General features: G+C 41.4%; 1 protein-coding gene across 1 annotated transcript; it reads right to left on the reverse strand.

Moving 5' to 3' along the window:
• Positions 1 to 437: 437 nt before the first annotated feature.
• aldh1l2 (aldehyde dehydrogenase 1 family, member L2) lies at positions 438 to 22,829 on the reverse strand. The gene is made up of 23 exons (XM_020099840.2): positions 22,620 to 22,829; positions 19,234 to 19,378; positions 16,834 to 17,068; positions 14,272 to 14,437; positions 13,904 to 14,005; positions 12,068 to 12,157; positions 11,516 to 11,650; positions 11,314 to 11,439; positions 11,107 to 11,198; positions 9,943 to 10,090; positions 8,698 to 8,817; positions 8,464 to 8,591; positions 7,902 to 8,052; positions 7,736 to 7,806; positions 7,533 to 7,638; positions 7,327 to 7,414; positions 6,399 to 6,492; positions 6,214 to 6,313; positions 4,869 to 4,967; positions 4,572 to 4,737; positions 3,254 to 3,359; positions 2,965 to 3,164; positions 438 to 2,857 (listed from the first exon to the last, which is right to left on the reverse strand). Exons 1-23 carry the CDS (start codon positions 22,665 to 22,667, stop codon positions 2,802 to 2,804), a joined length of 2,772 nt encoding a protein of 923 aa, XP_019955399.2. The 5' UTR covers positions 22,668 to 22,829; the 3' UTR covers positions 438 to 2,801.
• Positions 22,830 to 23,233: the final 404 nt, after the last annotated feature.

The following is a 23,233-nucleotide window of genomic DNA, read 5'->3' on the forward strand; positions in this document are numbered from 1 at the left end:
GCGAGAAAGACCGGGAACACTTGATTGACCAGTGGACATAAGGGGCCTGGAGAAGGTGTAGGGGGCAGTAGCCTTGTTTTGCCAACAACATATCACAAATGCTCATGCTGTTTGCCTGAACAAGAAAGCTGCTCAAAAGGTAAACCTGCTGGCAGATGTTAATCCTGCAGGCAGAACCTCTACAGGAGATTCCAGGTTTCCAGCTCACTAACTTCTCCTCTGGGTTAGCGTCAGCTCAGTCACTCTGATCCAAGCTCGTGCACTCACACAATAGTCTTAAAATCGATGAGCACACAACCCTACCTTAACATATTTTGTCAGAATTTACAACTGACGACATTGCTCCTTTCTTCACCGTGAGATTGTTCAATGCCATCGCGGTTATCCCCGTTAGTAGAAAAATAGTCTTTGAGAATGAGAACATATCCAGTCACAACTTCTTAGATGAGACAGATCAATTTAATTGTGTCAATTTGCTCCAATGGGAGCTGGTGCCCTCTTTGACATGTGCATATCAAATTCTGTCATAATGCTACAATAGCATTACCAGTATACATGTACATGTATTTCCCAGAACACACTGTAAACAAGGATCTCACATAACAGCAAATACTGAATAAGACCAGCAGTTCTGAACAGAGCAGTGTCAATATAGAATGTTAGTTTGTTTTTCATGTAACAGCAGCATTACACAGAAAAATCAAATTGAATTTCATTGGCTAAAATCTGACTATTCATTGGAGGATAGGAGACTGAAAGAGAAAACACTCCTGTAGCCCTTGCTGTTCACCGACAATATAGGGAAAGTAGAAACTTCAAATTAGCGATGCATAGAAACATCTAGGTTACTAGTGAATATATTATAGTGTTATAACATATAGTGTTCCTCTGTCTGACAAATACAATGTCAAAAATATATCTGATAGTTCTTTTTCCTGTTTTTGTTAAAAAATATTTACAAAACGTCAAATTTGACAAATGGAAGAAATGAATGTTTAAAGTCGAGGATGTGGGAACAGACAGTTGCAGGGACATGGTGTAAATAAGTGGCAGAGAGATTAAATGCAAACCATCATATGCATTTGTCTGTACATGCATTTTATGAATGACGTGAAAATTAGATTTGCGGATTCAAATACCCCTAATGAGACAAATACATTTTATTTATCACGGAACTTTGGAGAAGTCTTCACCTAAAGGTTAAACTAATCTGTGGGCAGACATGGTGGGAAATCAGGGTAGGAAATCAGTCTAAAAAAGAGGGTCTGTTGTCAAGTCAGTTTTAAATATTTAAGACTTTGCTCAGTGAGTCACAATGCCAAAAATCATTCATACTGTGTAAGTGTTATATTATATTGACTATAGAAATGTGAGTTGAGAACTGAACCCAGGTGTTAAACGGGTCCCACTGCTAAATTATACAAGACCGATTAGCTCCACTGTTTGTTTTGCTCTCTGTACTGGAGAATCTATTAAAACACATTTCCTATTAGTCATCGCTACATAAAATTATACATGTCATGTGAACACTGCCTCCCATACACCGCAGTACTGTGCAACATACACACAGGGACAGACTGCACCTTTACAAAGTGTCGTTGTACTTCACTGGAGTTTTCAGTCTCACTTCAGTCAGACGACGACGGACGAGCTATTTTTTTTTGTGTGTGTCAAGCTCGTAGTTCAACTGTCGTTGTTATATATGCTAGCAGCCTGGAGGCAACACATGCAGTCCACTAATTTATAAAAAATATGAGTAAATGATTAAAAGTAACCGTGAGTTTCAGAGTGGGGCAGATTTAGTGATTTATGGGCTTCAGTCAAACTACCAAAGTAAAAGTAGTGGAAGTTGGGGAGATTTATTTTATATATATATATCTTAAAAAATAAACAGAACTGATAGGAGTCCTGTTACAGTTACAGTAAGAGCAGCGGAACCATGAAATGTGACGGTGTTCTCCAGCATGTCGGTGTTGATGTGTGGTTTTGAATCGTACTCTTGACTCAAAGTCCACTTACTGGCTTTTTAACAAACGTTTGGTCACATTTAACAATGAACTGATGGCGGAGTCCAAAGCTTTGAAAACAAAAAAAGCTAGTGAGTCAACTATGAGCCAAGACGATTTAACAGTCAACAGTTGTGGGTCATGGATTCAGCTTTAGCTCGAGCCTTGCTTTCCCATCGTGGAGGATCTCTTCTGTCCAGAGCACTGGTAGTTTTATGATAGTAGTTTCACCACTCAGTTCCTTTTTGGTTTACTTGCTATGGTTATGTAGCTTGCCTGAAGTCCTGCGTGAGCACTTGATGCCTGCACATTCACTCTGAGCTTTCAACAGGACGACATTCATGGTTCGTCAGTCTATCTGTGAACCACGTCTGTTTCCAAAGAGTAAAAGACGAGATATTATATTTTTTCTGATTTTCAAATTCTAAAAAAAACTTTTGATAATGATCGACAATGGGTTTCAGGCGGAAATGTGTGAGTGTGTTCTGGAACTAAAACGTTGACATTAAGTCAGAGGCTCCTCAGCTCTGCGACGCAGCGTCCAGCTCAGGCTTTTACGGTTTTTATGTGGATATATTCTGGCATGTCTATGATCCATTATGTGAATTTTCACACAGACAGCTGAGGAAAGACAGGCACATTGTCCAAACTGTCCACGCACTCCTCTCACTCGCACAGTACACCCTCTCACACACACACACAATGTCCACAAGCAATACTGAATGATGCTGGAAGTGAAGCAGACAGATGTGTCCCTTCCTCTCCAGATGGGAGTCAGAGTTCGCTGGCAGAAGCTTAATACTCCACAGTTATTGCTTTGGTCTTGAGGTATTCCATGAGAGCGTCTTCTCCTGTGGACAAGACAGACAAACATTTATCAGTCAGACTGGTTGACCGACATAGTTTCAAAGAGCAGTGGACAACGGCACCAGCGGACGACCCGACCCCCGTGTCTCACCGAGGTCTTTGCCGAAGCCGGACTGCTTGAAGCCTCCGAAAGGCGAAGCCACATCGGTCTTGTTGTAGGTGTTGACGAATACTGTTCCAGCATCCAGCCGCTCGCTCACGTACATGGCCTTGTTGATGTCGCGAGTGAACACGCCAGACGCTAGGCCGTACTCCGTGTCGTTGGCTCTCTGCAGCACGCCGTCCACGTCACTGGGATTAGAACGAAGAGGACAGAGAATGCAGTCGGCGAATGTAATTGTACGACAACACCACAGCGAGACGCTCTGTTCTTGTCTTACCCGTCTTTGAATTTGGACACCACCATGATGGGGCCAAAGGATTCCTCTTTGGCCATGAACATGTGGTCCTCTACGTCAGTGAACACTGTGGGCTCCATGAAAAAACCTGCGGGGAAATAATATGGTAAAAATGATCAACTGATGCCGACAGAAGATGAGTGGAGCCAGAGAAGCTTCTCTGTGTTCAGAGAAAGGAAACCGTGGTGGTCCGGATATTAGCGAAAGAATAACATGTTTATTAATAACAATATATCATCTTTTTGAATGGAGTGACGTAGGGTGTTTTACAGTCTTGCATTATAGGTTATATGTAGCATTATTATGTTGCTAGGCAAGTGAGTCCATCTATACTGAGTATTAGAGTTAAGCCTTCAGTGTTTGATTTGTCCAGTTTAAACTGCAGGAGTCTCTGCAGACATAACACACTCTGATGGACAGAGGAAATAAACACGTGTGTTTTATGTCGGTGAAAATAACAATGTGAAAAATCCGACTCTCTGCGGTGACACTGATCTGTCTACAATTGTACAACGATTTTAATGTGAACAGCTTTACACTGTCCGACATCAGTGAGTGTATTTATTTTCCTTATCTTCTTGACTGTACTGTGAACAACAGCAGCCTGTGTTGAGTTATTACAAATATTGTTGTGACATTGGTCCAAAATATGCAAAAAAATGCATATTTACACTAAATGTATTCATCAACAATCTCTTCTTTTGGTAGCAATAATAATTATACGTTACCTTAGAATTGTCAAACTGCTCTGCTGAGGGCTAATTCAGAATATTAGTGCCGCTTATGCCTCATTTGAATACACTGTGTGGTTATAGTGTGTACTTTTATACATGCAAAACATGGTCTTAATGCAGAGGATACAGAAAACATCACTTCACTATTCAAACATTGTGATACATATCATTTTACCACAATGTTTTTGTTTGCTTAAATTTTTTTTTACTTTTAGAATGATGTTAGTGCTAACTCTCCTGTTTAATATCATTCTACAATTAATATATTTTGTTCAACTGCATTCAAATAAAAGTGAATGTACACGCAACACTAATCAGCTGCAAGCCCGTCTTTGTCTCAACTTCTTAAAACATATGCTGGTATTTATTTATATTCCCCTCGTCTCTCCGCCATGAGTGCAATGGATGATGGTATATATTGCTCGTTTAGTGACCAGCAGTTGTACATTATTTTTCATGATGCATTATGGGAAACGATAAGTGCACTATATAGGGAATCAAACATTTCACAGTGATTCGTGTTTGATTTCTGACACTGACTCCCAGAGGCTCTGTGTTTGTCCCACCTGGTCTGTCCACCTGTCTGCCCCCGTACACCAGCGTGGCCCCCTCCTTCACTCCGATGTCGCAGTACTCCAGCAGCTTGTCCATGTGGGCTTTGTGATTCTGTGGGCCGTGGTCTGTAGAGCGATCCAGAGGGTCTCCGATCTTCATCTTCTTGATCTCCTCCACCTTCGAGGGACGACAGATAGCCAGTAATGTTTCTTCAGCTCAAACTGACACAATAAGACAGCATCATGGTGAATGTGTCTGAGTGTGTGTGTGTGCTGCATTATTCCCAGAGGAGGCGGTGTCTCACTCACCACTCGGCTGATGTACTCATCGTGTATGGACTCCTCCACAAACAGACGTCCAGCGGCAATGCAGTTCTCGCCTTTGTTGAAAAACACAGAGCTCATTCCCTGAGAAGCAACACACAAACAGAATTAACTGCATGATATTTGCCCCCCAGTTTGTTCATGTGATTATAGATGTGGATGTCTAGGATTAACCCTACTAGAACCAACTGCCTGATGATCTTAGCTCCATCCATTTCAGTTTTGCGGGAAAACTTTATTTATTCACATTGCACTTAGAGCCATTTTCAGACATGACCTGCGGAGGAACTCTGGAGAATTGCATCTGGACTTTCTCTGCAGTTTGCCTTTCACACATGAACAACATAGCGGCAGATTCGCTTCATCGACGTGTTCAGAACAGCAACAAATCCACTGCAGGATTCAGGTGAGGAGTGGTGCAGCAGACAGAAGCAGGATGTGACATATTCATTCCGCTGCAGAGATCACATGATTTTCTTAACAGCGCATCAACACGGACGTCGGCTCTTATCACAACAAACTCTTTTCTTGAAGGACGTGATTGCATGTAAGAAAGCAGCTAGGTGTGGCAGCCCCAAACCCTGGAATTCTCTCTGAGCAGGGATCGGCAATGCCTGATCTCTGAGGAGCACACTACAAAGCTCCTCAATGAAAAAAGGGAATTTGTTTCACTTACATGTTGCACTTTGTAGTTTGGCTTTTTGAAGCAAATGCATTCTTGTTGTTCTGGGTTTGTTCCCTCACTGTTGATGCGCTTAGAACTATCCAAGGCCACTTCCAAGTGGAAATGTAATGTAATGTGACAAAGGCTTTAAAACCACTGGTTTAGTTATTATCCCAGCAGGCATTTCTACTATTACTTACTGTCCTTTTTTAACTCTGTATAGTGGCCTTATAGGTACAGTGTGTAGAATCTAGTGTTGAAATTGCATGTCGCAGCTGAACACCCCTCACCTCACCCTCTCCTTCCAAACATGAAAAAGAAACGGTGGTAGCTTCAGTTGTCATAAAAACTCAAAAGGTGTTTAGTTTGTCCAGTCTGGACTAATGCAAAAAACATGGTGGCCTCCGTAGAGAGGGTCCCCTCGATGTAAATATAAAGTATTTAAATATAAAGGGTCTTTTCTGGGTAAAGAAAACTACAATTCATACAATTTAGATGAAACAAACTAGTGAAAACATCATGAGGATTATTCCACATTAAATATCTGCCAATAGATCCCTTTCACCTAAATCTTACACACTGGACCTTTAAGTACCAAAAGGTGCATGTTAGTATGGATATTTGTATTCCTCCCCCGCCCCCTCTTTGACAGCAGAGCTCTCTCACCATGCGAACAGCCTTGTCCATGTCACAGTCACTGAAGATGATGAGAGGCGACTTCCCTCCCAGCTCCAGTGAAACCTTCTTCAGGTTACTGAGCGCACAGCTGCAGCAAGAGATCACAGAGGGGGCATGAAAAATCATGGAACACTCACCTCAGCTCACAAAGCAATGAGTTAGTTAGGTTGTACCTCTTCATGATCTGTTTGCCGATAGGCGTGGAGCCGGTGAAGCCCAGCTTGCGGATGTCTGGGTGATCGGACAGACGCTGTCCCACCATGCCACCTGGACGAAAGAAGGGGATTAGGAGGGTGTGTTAGGAAGATGAGTCAGAAGTATGAAAACACTTTTTCTGTTTCTACCAGCCTACAATGTATGTTTATATAGTCAACATATAAATGTCACAGAAAGTGAACATCAGCTAAACACAACCAGCAACACTTCCTGACTGTCAGAGACTCTCAGCTCCGAGCCGACTGTCTCCTACAGAAGATGGTAGTCTTCACAAAAACCTCAAAAACATATATTTTGCTTATTGCCATTTTTAGACATGAACTCTGGAGAATATCCACATCATTGGGTTTCTCACATTTAGCCCCTTTAGAGACATGTCTGTGAGCAGCTTTACAAACTGCAGAGAATCCTGGATTTGTTGGGGGACTATTTTCAGCAGGGCATTACTCCATATTTGGTGATGTAACATTTTGGGGAGCAGGACTGAGTGAATATAAACTACAGTGTGTGTCCATGGTGATGAATCAACGTGTCACCCAGTGCAACAGTGAAAGTCACTGACGTGTTGTGTGGAAACAGTGGAGCTCTTAGCCTCAGATAAACAAAGGCTGTGGACACACACACAGTGTCACTGAGACGTTCACTGTTGGTTTGATCTGCACGTGGAATTTATTATTCTTTAAATTGTGCATTTATAATATATGAGAAGATTATTCCATTCCAAACATAAAGGTCAATACAGTGACTGTTTTACCTCTTTGTGCCCAACTGACTGATGAAGATAAAACAAAGTGAGAAGGGAAATCTTTTCTAACATTCTCTCTGCTGTTTCCTTGACTTAATGACATCAAGGATAAATAACAGATGGTAATGCATATGTGTTACCTGAGCCTGGCAAAATGTTGATGACTCCTTTAGGAATTCCAGCTTTCACTGACAGCTCAGCGAACTTCAGTGCTGTCAGTGGAGTGACCTGAAAATATGAGAAGATACGAAACCCTCAGAATCCGCACAATGTATCATTTCCACGGTGAAACTTTCCCGTCTGTGCGCATGTGGATTCTGAACTGTGTTTTACATGGTGGACTCGCCTGTGCTGGTTTGAGCACGAGTGTGTTTCCAGCTGCGAGGCAGGCGGCACTCTTCCACGCCAGCATCATCAGAGGGTAGTTCCATGGGATGACAATGGCACACACGCTGTCACGGAAGAAACACAGACAGTTCCGCTTCCAGTAAACACAGAACTCCCAGCATATAAGTAAATGAATCCAGATTTATAGATAGGTGGGTTTACCCGAGAGGTTCTCTCTTGGTGAAGGTCAGATTGCGGTTTGGCCTGGCCTGGTTGATGGGGATCGTCTTGCCCTGAAACAAACAGGAGTCTCTGTGTGTCATCATTGATCATTGTCATACTGTCAAATTGTGCGAACGCGAAAAACACTTGTTGAACATTAACCCACCTGGATCTTGTCACACCAGCCGGCAAAGTAGCGGAAGGTCTGGATGGACATGCCGACGTGGGTCTTGAGGGCCAGCGTGTACACAGCCCCTGAGTCGATGGACTCGATGGTGGCCAGCTCCTCCTGGTGTTCCTCCATCAAGTCTGCAAGCCTTGAGGGAGGAGGTCAGAGGCCACAGGGTGTGAGGGGGATTTTTAAATGTAATGTTACACTGTGAGCTGCAACTTGAGTGGTTTAATCATCTGGTGTCAGCTGATACTGACGGTGGATACCACCCGATTTTACAACTAGTGTAAGGTGGCACCAAGCTGGATGCAATTAGCTCTGGCAATAAACTGTACTGTAAAGCGCGTTGAGAAACACACTATATGAATACAGACCATTTATCTTACTCCCCTTATTTGAAAACCTCCATTACTCATGTCATATTGTATTTAACACGTAAAATTCATTTGTGACCTCATAATGCACCACGTAACAGTTTCAATCGTTTTGTTTTTAATGATGAAGCATGAAGTTCTTGAGAGTCTCACTGCTGTCCTCTAGTTGGAGCTATACTTACTTGTAAAGCAGACTTCCTCTGTCTCTAGGGTTCATCCTGCCCCAAGGCCCGTTATCATAAGCTTCTTTCGCTGCCACCACTGCCCGGTCCACATCCCCCACTGAGGCGTAAGACACTTTACAGATCACCTGGGTGAAGGACATGACGGTCACATGATGGTCAGCCTCTGCATCAGACTGCTCGTCAGGAGCATCTTGGTGTGTGTGTGTGCGTGGATTCACTGAGCTCACTCACAGATCCATCAGTAGGATTGATGGTGTTGTAGGACTTCCCGTTTTCCGCATCTTCAAACTTTCCGTTGATAAAGCACTGGTGCGGCATTTTCACTGTCATGTTGTTCACGTCTTTGGTTGCCTGGGTACAATGCAGAATACAATTAGAACATGTGTCACTTACAATGTAGATTTTCTTTCTGTTATTCTTATCTATTTTTGGCCAATCTCCTTCTAACAACAAATGTTTTGTTTCTATCGGTGACCAGATTTCATTTTGGGGTTCAACAGGGCTCCAATTTTTATATTCTCCCACTAGATGAGATAATTCATAGGTGTGATATTAACTACAATCCTTATGCTGATAATACAGAAATATGTCCTAATAAAAGCCAACTAGCTTGTACGCCATAAGAAGGTCCAATTTACAATAAAAACTGAATGTGTGCAAACTTCCTTCAGTTAAATCCCGATAAAAGTGAGATCCTGACAATGTGCACATAGAATACAAATCCTTTTAGAGTCAACACTAAGTCTTCCATCAGGAATCTGGTGTATTTGATTCAAAATCCCATTTTAAGATCCAAGTCCGTACTACAGTCCGGTCTAATCATGAAATCATTGAGCTTCAGACACAGAAAGCATCATACGTGCTTTCATTTCCTCATGTTTATATTACTGTAATATAAATGGCATTTCCAAAAAACTATTCATAGACCTCAAATAGTTCAAACATCAAGCAGCTAGACTCCTACAAATCCTAATTGGCCCACAGTTTGTCACAGAATCCATTTCATGACCCCAATCTATGTTTCTGAATTACGTTCCTCTTATCAACCCTAATGTAAGTTTGAGGAACATGTTTTCCAATACTATCAAAGCACTTTAATGGACAAATTCCTCTCACACATTCACGTACATATTCACACAGTACTTCTCTACGCAGCGATTATTTTTATCACACCATTCACTCACTGTCGGCACAGCAGTTTGGGGTTCATTATCTCCAAGGACATTTCAGAACGCAGACTGGAGGTGTCAAACCACCAACCTTCAGAGTAGATGTATTAGATAAACAGAATTACAACCCACTCTACCTCCCGAACAGCCGCCAGGGGACACAGGTGTCACCTACCTTATCAACTCAGACTTATTTAGTTATTTACTTAGTATATATTATTATTATTATTATTATTATAAGTGACTGACGGGGAATGTGGAATGTGCAAGGGATACTGACACGACAACAAGTGGTGTTCAGACTCACATAGTCGATAATCAGTTCCTCCTCCTGGTCCTCTCCTCTCAGCTTGCGGACGAACATCTGGATGAAGTCCTGGAAGGTAGAGGCCATGTACACGTCCTCGTTCTGCAGCTGCACACCAGAACATTTCTGCTTCACCTCCTCCACCAGCCTGGACAGAAACACACCAACACTTCACTAAGGCTTAAAACTACTCAGTGTCAGTTAAGCAAACCCATTTCTGGCCATAACTCCAGAATTCACACACTGATTATGACAAAATTGACATAAATGTCTGGAAGGACACAACAAGGAAGAATGACAGTTAATATTTAGCAGATAAGATATCGGATCATAAGGTCATATGTCAACTTCCTTGAAAAATCATATTGTGCATACTGTGAAACTCTTTACCACATGTGCAATATATTTAGTACTGTGCCATAATCACTGCTGTGCTATACTCATTCATGTGCAATACCCACCCATCCACTGTGCAATACAGCTACTTGAACATAGTTACATGTATATTTGTAAATTTTGTCAATTTCCACTATTTCAAAAATGTATTCTTTTACTTTTTAGTGTTTTTGTACTCATGTTTGCACTGTGAAGGAGTGGCTCTATAATTTTATTGTACACCCTGTTCAATGACAATAAAGGCATTCTTCTTCTTCTTCATGTAAGCTGACACTTGACTGGTTGGTGGAGACACACAACCATGAAGCGCTGATTCTAGTTAATGCTGGAATTATTTTTTTTGTGAGTTGTCAGCTCAACAGTCTCTCAGATACTGCTGTGTGGCTGCCACACTCCCACTTGTTGCAGTATTTTCATGGAAAAATCTTATTTAAGATTTTTTCAGCTTGAAAAATCTATTATAATGGAAGTAATAAATGTAAAAAATGTGATTATAATTATTATACCAAGGATGTCATACATGTGTTGTGGTTCCACTCTAATGTTATGGACTTTTGGATGGATTTCAAATGTCGGATACCTATGGTAATGAATGTACAGAACAATAAATTCTGGTGACATACAGTGAGAAATCCTGTAACTTCCACTGAATCTTTAAGTATGACTTCAGTTCAAATGACACTTGAAAATAAAAAAATTTAGATTTGCATTAAAATATATGACTTCATTTTATGTGCAGGGAAAAACTGTACAGTCTGCCCCCCTCACCTGACCACATCCATGGAGGCAGCTCCAGACTTGAAGAAGTCTGTGGTGTCCTCGATGGCTGAGACGTTGCTGAGGATACCCTTCCAAATGTTCTGTGGTTAAAAAGATACATTTCACACAGTATCCACCAATGCTTTAGTTCCTTAAGCAGAGAGACGTTACAGTCAAGGTCCAACTCTGGGTTAGAGATTATCATGGTTTACTTGCCTTGATCTCCTCTGCCATCTTCCTCTCGTCATCGGTCAGCTCCACACTGGCACTGTCTCCAGAAGAGAAGTATTTGGACGCATGGATCATCTTCCCGTCTTCAAACTGCAGGCTCTTCACCAGGAGCTGAGGACCAAACGCAGAGTGGATGTAGTGCAGCGACAAGACAAGGGGAGCGGTGACAAACTGCAAAGACACTCACCGCTTTCCCATCGGTTCCATACAGGACAAGCCCGTTCTTGGTGACCACGCCAGGCTGGGATGCTCCGTCGATCTCCAGGGGCTGACCAGCTGGTACCGCCCCCCCTAACATAGACGAGCCATACAGGGTCACAGACTGAGGAAGAACACAATCGGATATTTAATTAAATTAAGGATGCATTGAGACTTGTTTCTTTACTTTTATTATTGTGCGGTCAATGAATGCCAAACTAACTTTTATCTTAGATTTACTTTTTAAGAGACTTATAAGATGTTTATCTGTCTGTTTAAAGATCTTAAAATACCACTTCTATGGAAAATAATGGATTTCTTTTATCGTTGGCAGTTATAAACTATTTATTGGTAACACACAGAGAATCAGTGACACAAATTTAAGAAGCCAGAACAATTTAATGCCAAAACTGTGAACACTTTGAGCAATGTGAGCACTGTAGTTCCAGGAGCTAAATGTCAGCTGTTAATCTGTCAGTTAAACTTTGCAATAGACACTTAGTGTCCTTTTGCCTTTGCTTGTGAGTTCCAGGAAACACACCTGACCACCGATGACAGTCCAGGCGCCAGGGACTTTGTCATGTCCGCGGATCCAGTTGTGGATGGTTTCAGCTGGCTGGGCCAGGTTGAGCTGTGGGACAAGAAGAAGACAGAGTCAACATGTTGACGCGTTAGCACTTTCAGACCAGGGCAACTTAATTTCTGAGAGGGAGAAGGAAACCCAACCGCTGGCTGCCACTAGCTGAGCGACACGTGGAAAATCCATGGTGTTAAATAATCCTGTGCGCTAAAAATAGAACATTTAGACACAGCCAGTGAAAAACCTGAGAGCAGCTGAGATCTACTTGTAAGATTAATGCCCGTCACTTGCTCACATACTTGGCTCTGGGCAACATGTTGAGCTAACCGAAAATGTCCATGCTGCTGATTTAATGACAGTGGTGTGCTCCTGGGCAGCTGTGTCTCTTTCACTGTAGAAATACCAACTGATTTCAGAGAGAGAAATAAATTGGACAATTTGAAAAAAATGAGAAAAGGCATGATACACAGCAATACATCAGGGGTGACATAGGGTTGATATGGATACTGTGCATTAGCTAACTGAGAAACACAAATATTGTTTGTGTTATTGAAGGTGCAGGACAGTCTGTTGTGTTATCTGAGATAAAGGCGAATGCTGTTACTGACACTGGTGATATGAACACTACAGACTGAGAATCAATCTCCGGTATAATATAGTTACTGAATGAAAAGAAATTAAATCACATATACTATATACTTCTACCTACTTATTCCACAAGCGTCTGTTAGTCTGTCTGTATGTGCAATGCATATATCACGAAACTTTTCATCTTATCAGCTTTGCACTTTGCACACACATGAACATGTCCTCTTCTACATTCTCGGGTTAACCACAGCAGTGGTCAACAACTGGATCAAACTGCGAGAGAAATATGACGCCAGGTCATTCTGATTATTTGAAAGTGTTCATTTCACCACATCAAACTGATACAGCCAGTCTCCCTGGTGCTGATCTCCTTGCATGGCAACAACATTCATAGAATCACCTCCTTTTTTTGGCGATTTGTCTTCAAAGTAAAAGCACAACATTAATTTTGCTTAAGACATGAACATTAATAAAGTAAATTTAGTTAAATTACATGAAAAACATTGATTATTAATTGCACGTATACCAGTTAGGATGAACACAAGGTTTTATAACTTCACTCTGCACCTGTTTTTAGAAAGCGCTGTCCAGCACAATGTCCAGCTGTCTGCCGAGGCAGCTGGGAGAACTCCCATGATAAACTGAACACAGTTTGAAACAACCATCTGGAGACGAGCAGATGAAGAACCGAGGAAGATCAACTGCTGAGATTATTATGGATTAAATATATACTAATATTATTATTACAACTATGATAATACCTCTATCATTACAAAGTCATCTCCATCTCTGTCAGACGTTATCTTTCAGTGAAAAGGTGTAAGCAGAAACCAATAAACTGATAAACAAACAGAAAATTAGATAGAAGACTTAATGGGCATACATACAGCAATAATATAAATAGTCACAATGATGAACACAGTGATATTTAAAAAGTCTTAAGTGTCTGTGTTAGTAGGGTATGTGGAGGAAGTGTGTTGGTTTGTGTGTGTGTGTTTATAGGGAGAAAACATGGGGGGGCAAGAATCATCACATATCATTGTTACAGTAAAAAAACATGTTATATATATATACTGGGATCATTGAGACTTTGTGGGGGTTACCAAACAAAACAGCAACGAGTCAAATTAGCCTGTAGTCTAAATGAGAGGCTAATATAAGGATCCATAACATAATCGTTTCATGATACAATAGAATGAGGCTGCTCACCTTGGCGTTGGACTTCTTCTGAATGCCTTCGTAGCTGGCTCCTTCCTCTGTCTGGGGAACTCGAGGTGCCTTTCCATCAGCGATGAGCTGAACTGAATCCACCTAGAGCACAGAACGGCATCTCTGTCGGCGGTGCAACCACAGTGAAGCACAAAGTGTGGACTTTATGAAAATATATGACTTGGTTTTTAGCAGAGTAGGCCAAGTCTGGGAACTGGCCATTATAGTCAAGAAAGGACTGATAACAGGTAACAGATGATTCATGGATGTATTTATTTGAAGAACAGTATGATCTTCATTAATTTAAGCTGTTAATACACTATATTTCTTATATAATAGAAATGAATATTCCATGTGATTGTGGTTACCATAGCCTTGATGCCATCCGGGTAGAGGAAACGGTTGTATAGTGTGTCAACGGTGTCATTGGGCTCGACTGCACACTCCTTCTGCAGCAGGATAGGTCCAGTGTCCAATCCATCGTCGGCCCAGAACACAGTGAAACCAGCTTTCTTATCGCCTTGGATCAGGGTCCTGGGGAGACACAGACACAAACACTCGGAGCTGAGTCATAACAGTATTTTTAGAGCAGACGGGGATGTAAGAGTGGGCCATAAACCTGACCAAATGGAGCAGGAGCAGACAACGAAGCGATAAGAGGCGTGAGTGTGGAAATCAACCTGTTGACAAGACTGTGAGAAAAACAAGCTGCCTACAGGTGCTCATTAGATAACTGGATCATTTCACATAATTATATTAAAGCCCTGAAATCATATTATATATATATATATCCCGATATAAACTTAAGATATCTCCTCTGTAACTACCTTGTGATTAGCAAGAGAAAGTTCACATTAGTCAAACTAAACTTGTGGGTATCCAGAGATTTTTTGTATTTTGTAATATTGATTCCAGCAGATGTTGTAGGAACATCCCCCAGCTTAAACAAACATGCTGCCTCTTAAAGAAGAGTTTGAGAGTTAGATGAGGGTCGATATTACTCTCATGTCCGTCCTCAAGAATTGAAGCTATGAGACCATTTGTTTAGTTTAGCATAAAGACTTTCTCAGAGCTAAACTAACTGTTTCTCCTATAATCTATGCTAAGATAACTGCCTTCTCTTGCCAGTGTGTTCTTAATTCTCGTTCTAAAACTCTGGGAAGGACAAAAAGAAGGTAAAAAGGAACTATTCCTCCAGCCGACGTTTAATCTTTTAGTCGCTTGCACTAATGTCCTAACAGCCTGGATCACTCTGGGAGGAAATGGTCACTTCTCGACAGGTGGCCGGGCTTCACATCCTTGCAAGGAAATAAACAGTAAAAGCTGTGTTTTCGCAGCTGCCAACAAATGGAAGCTGTGCATTGCAGAGAGATATTAAGGGTGGAGAACAGACGCAAGCAGCAGGGGCAGATAAGAAAACCGACTTTACAGGGTCAAACAAAGCTGGTTTAAACCTCCTGCAGCAAACTCCTCCTCCTCCTCTGCTCTGACCTGGAAAACAGGCCGTGAACTATGCAAATGACCTTTAGCTTTCGCTCTGTAGACTATCAAAACCTTTGGCAGAGAAGCGAGCTTATGTCAATTGAGCGTAACAGCAGCCATATGTGACAGTTACACAATAAAAGCAAATGATGCATTGCCGTGAAGTCACATTAACTCACTGATGCCAGCGACAGACTGAGTAATATTGACCTAAGGTTTGCTGACATGAGCTCATGTTGTCCGCCGCAGATTACGGGTCAGACCAGATCAAGCCAGACTGTGGCAGCAAAAACCCAGAGTTAGAGGCAACTGGTTTGATCAACCTTTCTTGTTGCAGCGTGACATGGCTTTGCTTTTTATTTTTCTCCTACTGTCTTCTGTTGTTTTATTTAAAGCGCATTTTAATACAAAATTTCCACATGGTTGTTTTCTGTATTTTTTTCTCCTGTCGTAAACTGAGGAGAACTGAAACTGGCAACATTTAAAATAAATAAAATATGGATATATAAATACAGTTCGGTGATGAAAATGGATACTAATGTATTTCTACATGTATTTGTTTATTTCTACATTTCTTCATTTATTTCTGCATTACTGTGTCCATATATTAATTATGTATAGGGAGGCTTATTTCTGTGAAAAGCTGCTATTGAGGGGGCTGTTGGTTGATTAATGTTACTTTTTACTTTGTATATCTTTGCAGTAAATTAATTTTGTCACTTAGAATGTCAGGTATTCCTCAATGAACTTGTTTTCCATCACAAAACCCTTTTTTTTTTTTACTTTTTGAATACAATCACTACCCTTATGTTATTAGATGCACGGCTGAAATAAACCAAACTAGACTGATTGATGTGCTTTTGAAAATATGACTGTGCTTTTGATTTTCTTTATCCAGAGTGTTAGTATAACTGGTCACAATCATTCCAGGTTTACTGTTACTTCATAAAGATGCTGCATGAAGAACAGTGAGGAAGATGGTCTTGATTATGAGTCTGAAATTTTATCTGATGACCTCGACTGTTGCACAGGATTGAGCTGGAGTTGTGGGTGTGTCTTGGAACACAAAATAAACAAAGAGAAAAAAAACGGACACCTTTTATTTTGTTTATTTCTAAAATTACTTTTTTAAGGTGCATATTTTAAAAAATCGTTCTATTATGTATTTTATTTTTAAGAGCTATAATAGTTTTTTTAAATATTGTTGCATCATATTTCAGTTGTCGATAACACACAGACATTGATAATCTAATATGTTAATATATATTGCACTAAATCATAATGCTATTTAGACAGTATGATGTTCTGGACCTTGGAGGAAACTCTCTAAATCTTGAACGAGGTCATGTGACCAATGAAGGAAAAATCTGCTCGAAAGATGTGAGATGTGATTTAGTAAACAGGATTTTCTCTCGGTTTCCTTCCTCGGGACTTCCCGTTTCGCTCACCAGTTGATGGCCGAGGCTCCTCTGTGCAGGGGCAGGATGGAGGGGTGGTAGATGATGGAGCCGTGCTTGGGATGGTCGATGATGTTCATGGGGATAAACTGGGAGCAGAAGGGCATGACGTTGAGCTCGGCGCCCACCGCCTTGTACGCCTCCACCACATCTGGGATGGGTTTCCCCTTGACTCGCCACCGCGGGAACTTGAACACCGGCGTCCCGTCTTTTTCTGCTGCCACCGCTATCAGAGAAAAGGAGAATTTATATTTTATATAGCAGGCTGCAGGGTGATGACCTCGCACTTCATTTGCTCCCTCTATCTGTTAAGGTATCAATTCATTATGACAGTGACAGTTTATGGAAAAGGTGTTGGTTAACTGTTACCTAAATCACCAACCGTATCTGACCTTAATGCTGACAGACTATTTACTCATGTTTTGCCAAAAATCCTGATTTGATGTGAAGATCTGACAAACATCAACTTAAGAGTTTAAAGTGCTCCTGCTGATCCAATCCAGCACCATCCCATCTTAACACATCCCCTGAATAAACTCTCAACTGACTCAGTGTCTGTCCAATGACGAACAACAGACTTCATGTTTAGGGAGATTTTGTCATATTTTGTGAAATGTCTAATTAAGTATAACCTCTTAAAATCCCCATGGTAACCCCTGAGTGCAGTTAGAACAGTTTCAGAATCAGGTAAGACACTTCTCTTCACACTGGACAAGTCCTGCTACATTCTGTTTCCACACCAACACTTCAATAGCCTTCACACACAACACACAAACGCAAATGGCATATGCATGCGTTTATTTATGTTTTGGTAACCTATGTAAGTGCAGTGTGTATTTAAATCTACAGTTGATCTTTACCGAATGAGAATATACTTCACATAACAACATGCTGGAGCAAAAAAAAAAACTACAGCACTCTGCACTCTCACATTACAGAGTCTTGTATAAACGCTCTTCCCTGGTTTTTAAAGTGCTAAAATGCAAAAAATCTATATATAAAAATCTAAAATCATGTGGACACGTCAGGAATATGGGGAAGACTGGGAGTAGAGGGGAAATGTGAATGCAGGCTGCACACTCAGGAGGCTGTAAGCTGATGATGATGTTTCCTGGAAAGATTGCATCATACCAATATGTGCAGTCCCAACCATGCACTTCAGAGCTGCGTCTCCAGGCCACATGGGGCCTCTCCCTGCACAATGAATCCACTATCCCACAGCTGACACACAATAAAGGCCTGTCAAGTCAGCATATGACATATCTGTGATGAGACCGGAGGACACAGGATCATCAAGGTCCATCACGTCTGACAGCTTCTGTACAAAACTAGTAAAGGACTAATTCATTGATCAACTGATTAACTGGGCCAATGTCTAAAAAATTGTTTTGAATATATATAAATGATTAAAAGAGACTTGATCAAAGAAAGAATTAACATTTTGTGTTCAAGTACATTGACATCAGCATTAAATAAATTTGTTGTGGCAGCTGATCGTAGATTATTTTAACTGGATTGCTTAGATATAAGATGTGCCAGCTCGCATATACTCCCATTAATGGCAAAACCTCTATCATTATAACTGTCATCTCATCAATGTTGTTAATGTTATTATTTTAATGACTATTGCACTTCTGTACCTCTCTGAAGTTTCTCTGTTTTTGAATAAGGGCTATACAAATACAAAGATCTAATAAATGGACAAATACTGAAGCACATCTCAACTACATGTTCAGATAAACATTTTTCAGGAAATATACAGAGCCTCCGCAACAAAACAACACTAACTTACAAGCAGTGCTGGAGAAAAACACATTCAGAAAGCAGCTGGTGAACTAATTTAAGCATTTTGCAGCTAAAGACAATTATTTTCCTCAGGAGGTGCTGGGGTCCAAACACAGAGCTTAATTCATTGATTTGATATGAGCAGTTTGGACAATACCAAGTTTAATTTTGATTAGAAGCAATACGATCAAATGTAAGACAACAAATCTGTCCAGACATTAAACGGTTGAACACATTTTGTCTGGAATAAAATACCGATCTTTACCAAATGTTCTAATAAGAGACAGTCCGTGATCTGACTCAGTTTTGAAAAACACGGCTCATTTAACAGTCTTGGTTGCCTAGTTAGTTAATCAGAGGGCTTTAGAATGATTTAAAGAATCAGTTCCATGTAAGAACTCAGACAGTGGTTTGTTCTGCTCTCTTCTCTACGCATGGGTTACTGCTGGCTGTGAGATGCCAACAAACAGAGACCACACAACCCATCAGCAAATAAAAGCTAAATGAAGCAGCAGGAAAACAGTTAAAACACATGCAGTGTAGTGATGCACAGAACAGGGAGGAAACACCAACAGGGAATCACAGAGGTAATGAGAGTTAACTCACCTAAGGGATCAGCCTTGCCGTCCTTGTCGGGCACAGTGAAGACACCCACCACTCTGTGGCCCTGCTTCCTCAGGTTGCTGTACACCTCCTGGCCAAACAGGCTCTGGCCAATTATAGCTAATTTGAGCTTATTCTGGTAATAATGCTGTAACAAGAGAAAAACAACACGTAAGTTCCTGCTCGTCTGCACTGAGGCTTGTTCGCATGTCTGTACGCGGAACTCTGTTTCATCAGGATATATCAGTTGAGCACATAACTTTCAAACTGGTAAATAAAAATCAATGTAGGAATCAACAATCTCATCAAAAAATATAGACTCAAGAGGAAAACAAAAACGACATGAAGAGAAATAGCCTGGTGAAAAACATGCATATTCTTTTCCATATATGAAGAGCATAATGGGTGCATGTACATACTTTTCCCAAACTTGTATTCATATATAGGCTATCCTAGTATTTATTGTATTCTTTAGTGATGATAAATGAAACAGGTGGATTTATAAATTAAAAGAAAACCATGTTGTTCCCCTGCAGTGGAAAGTATGGTCCATTGTACGTATCTCAGAGGACATAAAGATGTGTCCTGAAACTATCACCTACGTTAAATCCAAGAAAGCTGTGGTTATTAATATTAGTTTTTGATATGCAGAAGGTTAAGTTGATCAAACTACGGCAAAGGCAAAGTACTTCAAATGCTCTGATGCACTTATAGAAAGTCCACTGTGAATTGACTTCAAATATTCTCTCGTTTCCAACTTAAAACAGATGTTGGAATAAAAACTTGCCGTCCAAACATGAAGATGAGCAGCCACCAGGAGATGTTTGGGATGTATCATCAGTTGTGGACCTAGTGTAATCACGTGTTTTAGCCTGTTAATCACAAGTCACCCTCTGCTGAGGGAGGCTCACCACAGTGTGTCCCTATCACTTAGGGCCCAGTTGGGGTCTTTCCTCCTGATCCAGAGCAATTGGCTGCAGTGTTTTGCAGTCTATGATATGTTTCTTTAATAGTCTGGTGCAGAGCTTGTCCCTGGATTCCTAGCTCAATGAGCTCACTGATGTTGCAATAAAACCCCTGCAGCAAACCTCCACTGGATGGACTATTGCTTTCCAGCCTTGTTGTTCTGCCTCATAGACTAAAACCAAGGATCCCAGCAACACCAAAACTCAATCACTCAATCTTTTTGAAAATCAGTATGAGAGGAGAACTTTGGCAGGGACACTACAAATCAAAGAGCATGGGCAAAATCAACACAACATAAAAACCCAAAAACAAGCTAGTGGAAAAAGGTTCAGAATCAGAATCAGAAATACTTTATTAATCCCTGAAGGGAAATTCCAAAAGTCACAGGCGAGGCCTCGCCCATAATTTGTACACCAGACAAACGGTGGGAACGGATACAACATGGACTGTTAGAGGAGTAAAACAGATCAAACATTTATCTGAAAAGATTAAGAAGCATACGTGGGCAGACATGGAACATTTGGTCACGCTAGCCATGCTGATCAGAGTTAACATTGCTTCGCAGCTGGACGAAGGATTGGGGTGAGGAAACAATGAAAAGACGGATAAAAACAGGCACGAAAGATAGTTGATTGCATTCAATTTAGTGGGGCCTTTAAAACGTCTTCCCTCCCTAGACAGTGTGCTGGAGGACCGCGGATGGAGGATCAAGGGCACCTCAAAGACTGCACAAAACGAACTCTTGGACTGAATGCTGTCAGGTTTTAAAAGGTACCAGGTCTGGTCTTCAGGTAGTGGAGGCACTGTGTGATGGTACATCCACTGGCCTATATCCACCAGCATTTCCCAGTCTCAGGGTTGCCCCAACGGACCACTCCTGGTCAGTGGAGAAGGCCCTCTGTGTCCCTGTTCCCCTTCTCCGACAATTGTTGAATTTATATGATTATTAATTTATTCACAGACAAATCCTGCCTAAATAGCAGCAAACTATTTCACCACAAATGTTCTCCCATTGTAACATCTTCAGATCTCTTTTTATCTGACAGTACGAGACTTAAAGTTATAAACTCTACACCTGATTTTTAAAAATTAAAGGCAGAGAAAACCAGCCACACAGGAAACTGCTTCCAGAAAAACTGAACTGACAGATGAGCTAACAAACTATATATTAACTAAACATACAATTTACTGCTCATTTTTAAATCTCTGAATTGAGCTTCTAGCAAATACCTAACAGACAGGTCAGTCCAGCACAACCCTGCAAGATACCAGAGATTACTGAGGAGTGGTCTGCTAGTGGTACACAGGGCAAGGTCTAAACATGGAGAAACAGCTTTTAGTCACTATATGAACCACAGCGCTGGAACCAACTGCCTGATGGTCTGTGGAATGCTCCATCTACTGCAGTTTTTAAAACCTGTTTATTTACAAGACCCTTTAAAGGTCCAGTGTGTAAGAGTTAGGAGAAAGGGATCTATTGGAAGAAATGTTATATACAAATAATCCTAGTGATGTGAAGTGATGAAGTGTTCTTTTCTTTACCCTGGAATGAAACATTTGTACTGAATACTTTACATTTACATAGGGAGCGGGTCCTCTCTACGGAGGCTGCCATGTTTTTTTTACAGAAGTCCAGACTGGACAAACTAAACCTCTTTATGACAACTGAAGCTGCCACGGGTTCTCCTTTATGCTGGGAAGGGTGAATTGAGGTGCAACATGCAACTTCACCACTAGATGTCTCTAAATTATACACACTAAACCTTTAACTAAGCTATTTTGCCAAGATCACACCATATCTGTATTTTATACTAGTTCCATTTTATTCTTTTTGCAGTTTTCAGCAACTTAAGCGTGCTTCAGAAGTGAAACTGCCTTCCCTTGCCTCACAGTCCATGAGGTGGGACTGTGGCACTGGTCACACAGTGACAGGTCCAAAAGCGTTTGAGTGCAGTAACACATGTGAAGGGTGAAGGAAGCACGTTTCAGGTTTCACGTCCTCAGATGAATGGTGCTACCCGGGCGCACGAGGCACAGTCTCTGGTTTACACTGTGCTGCCTTGTGTAACGTGCTCCGTGGTGCATTCAAAGACATGCATCCACAGCAGCTGGCCCCCTGCAGGATCCCAGGCTGCTGGTGTGTTTGCGGTCCTGCGGGAGGATAAGCCGCTGAGCGGAGCTGCTTTGCTGATGCAACTCCTCCCCGGCATGAACAGCGCAGGCAGAGGGGGGCTAACGTGGCACACTGGACCTCACGCAGGACTCCATCACGTTACACTTGCAGCAGACTCGCGGAGACCTGGAGCCGAACTGCGACTCACTGACCCGCACCGAGCCCCCCCCATCCCTCCGTGCACCGCTGATATTTGCATCAATGCAACACAACAGCCGCTGCAGAAGGCGACACATGCAACGATACTCACCGACGACGTGGAGAACCTCCGTAAGGCGTGACTCGCTGTCCACAACATGATGGCGGTGTTTGTGTATAAAACCGATGAGGAATTCAAAAGGTGTCCAGACGCTGCAGAGACTCACACACACTCACACACACCTGCCTCCTCACAGTCAGAGGCAGGGGCAGCGGTCTGGGCTCGACACACACGGTCTGACAGACGTAACGTGCCCGCTCCGCCAGCGCTCCACACTGTGCGTGCGCGCTCACGCGGTGGCCGCCCCCCTCCTCTGGCGCGCGGTCACACGTGGGAATTTATGTTTTTTTATTTATTTGTTACAGAAAAAAAATTACGACGAAAAACAGGGGGGACAAAATTATTCCATGAAACAAACCAAAAAATAAATTATTTAGAAAAACAGGGGGAAAAAATTATTCAGAAAACAAACCAAAAAATAAATTATTTAGAAAAACAGGGGGGAAAAAATTAGATGGAAAAAAGGAAAAATTATTCAAAAAAACAAACCGAGTTTGCAATACGCTTCCATACTATATAGATTATTATTATTGTTATTTTTATTGCTATTATTGTTATTTTTATTGCTATTGCTTCATTATTATTATTATTGCTATTATTATTAT

The sequence above is a fragment of the Paralichthys olivaceus genome, chromosome 23 (assembly GCF_024713975.1).
Source record: "Paralichthys olivaceus isolate ysfri-2021 chromosome 23, ASM2471397v2, whole genome shotgun sequence".
Lineage (NCBI taxonomy): Eukaryota > Metazoa > Chordata > Actinopteri > Pleuronectiformes > Paralichthyidae > Paralichthys > Paralichthys olivaceus.

Coding starts and splice junctions, on each gene's coding strand:
- aldh1l2 (XM_020099840.2), bottom strand. CDS start 22,667: ATGTTGTGGACAGCGAGTCACGCCTTACGGAGGTTCTCCACGTCGTCG. Junction 11,199..11,313: donor AGATGGCAGAGGAGATCAAG/GCAAGTAAACCA, acceptor TTTTAACCACAG/AACATTTGGAAGGGTATCCT. Junction 2,858..2,964: donor CGGCTTCGGCAAAGACCTCG/GTGAGACACGGG, acceptor TCTTGTCCACAG/GAGAAGACGCTCTCATGGAA.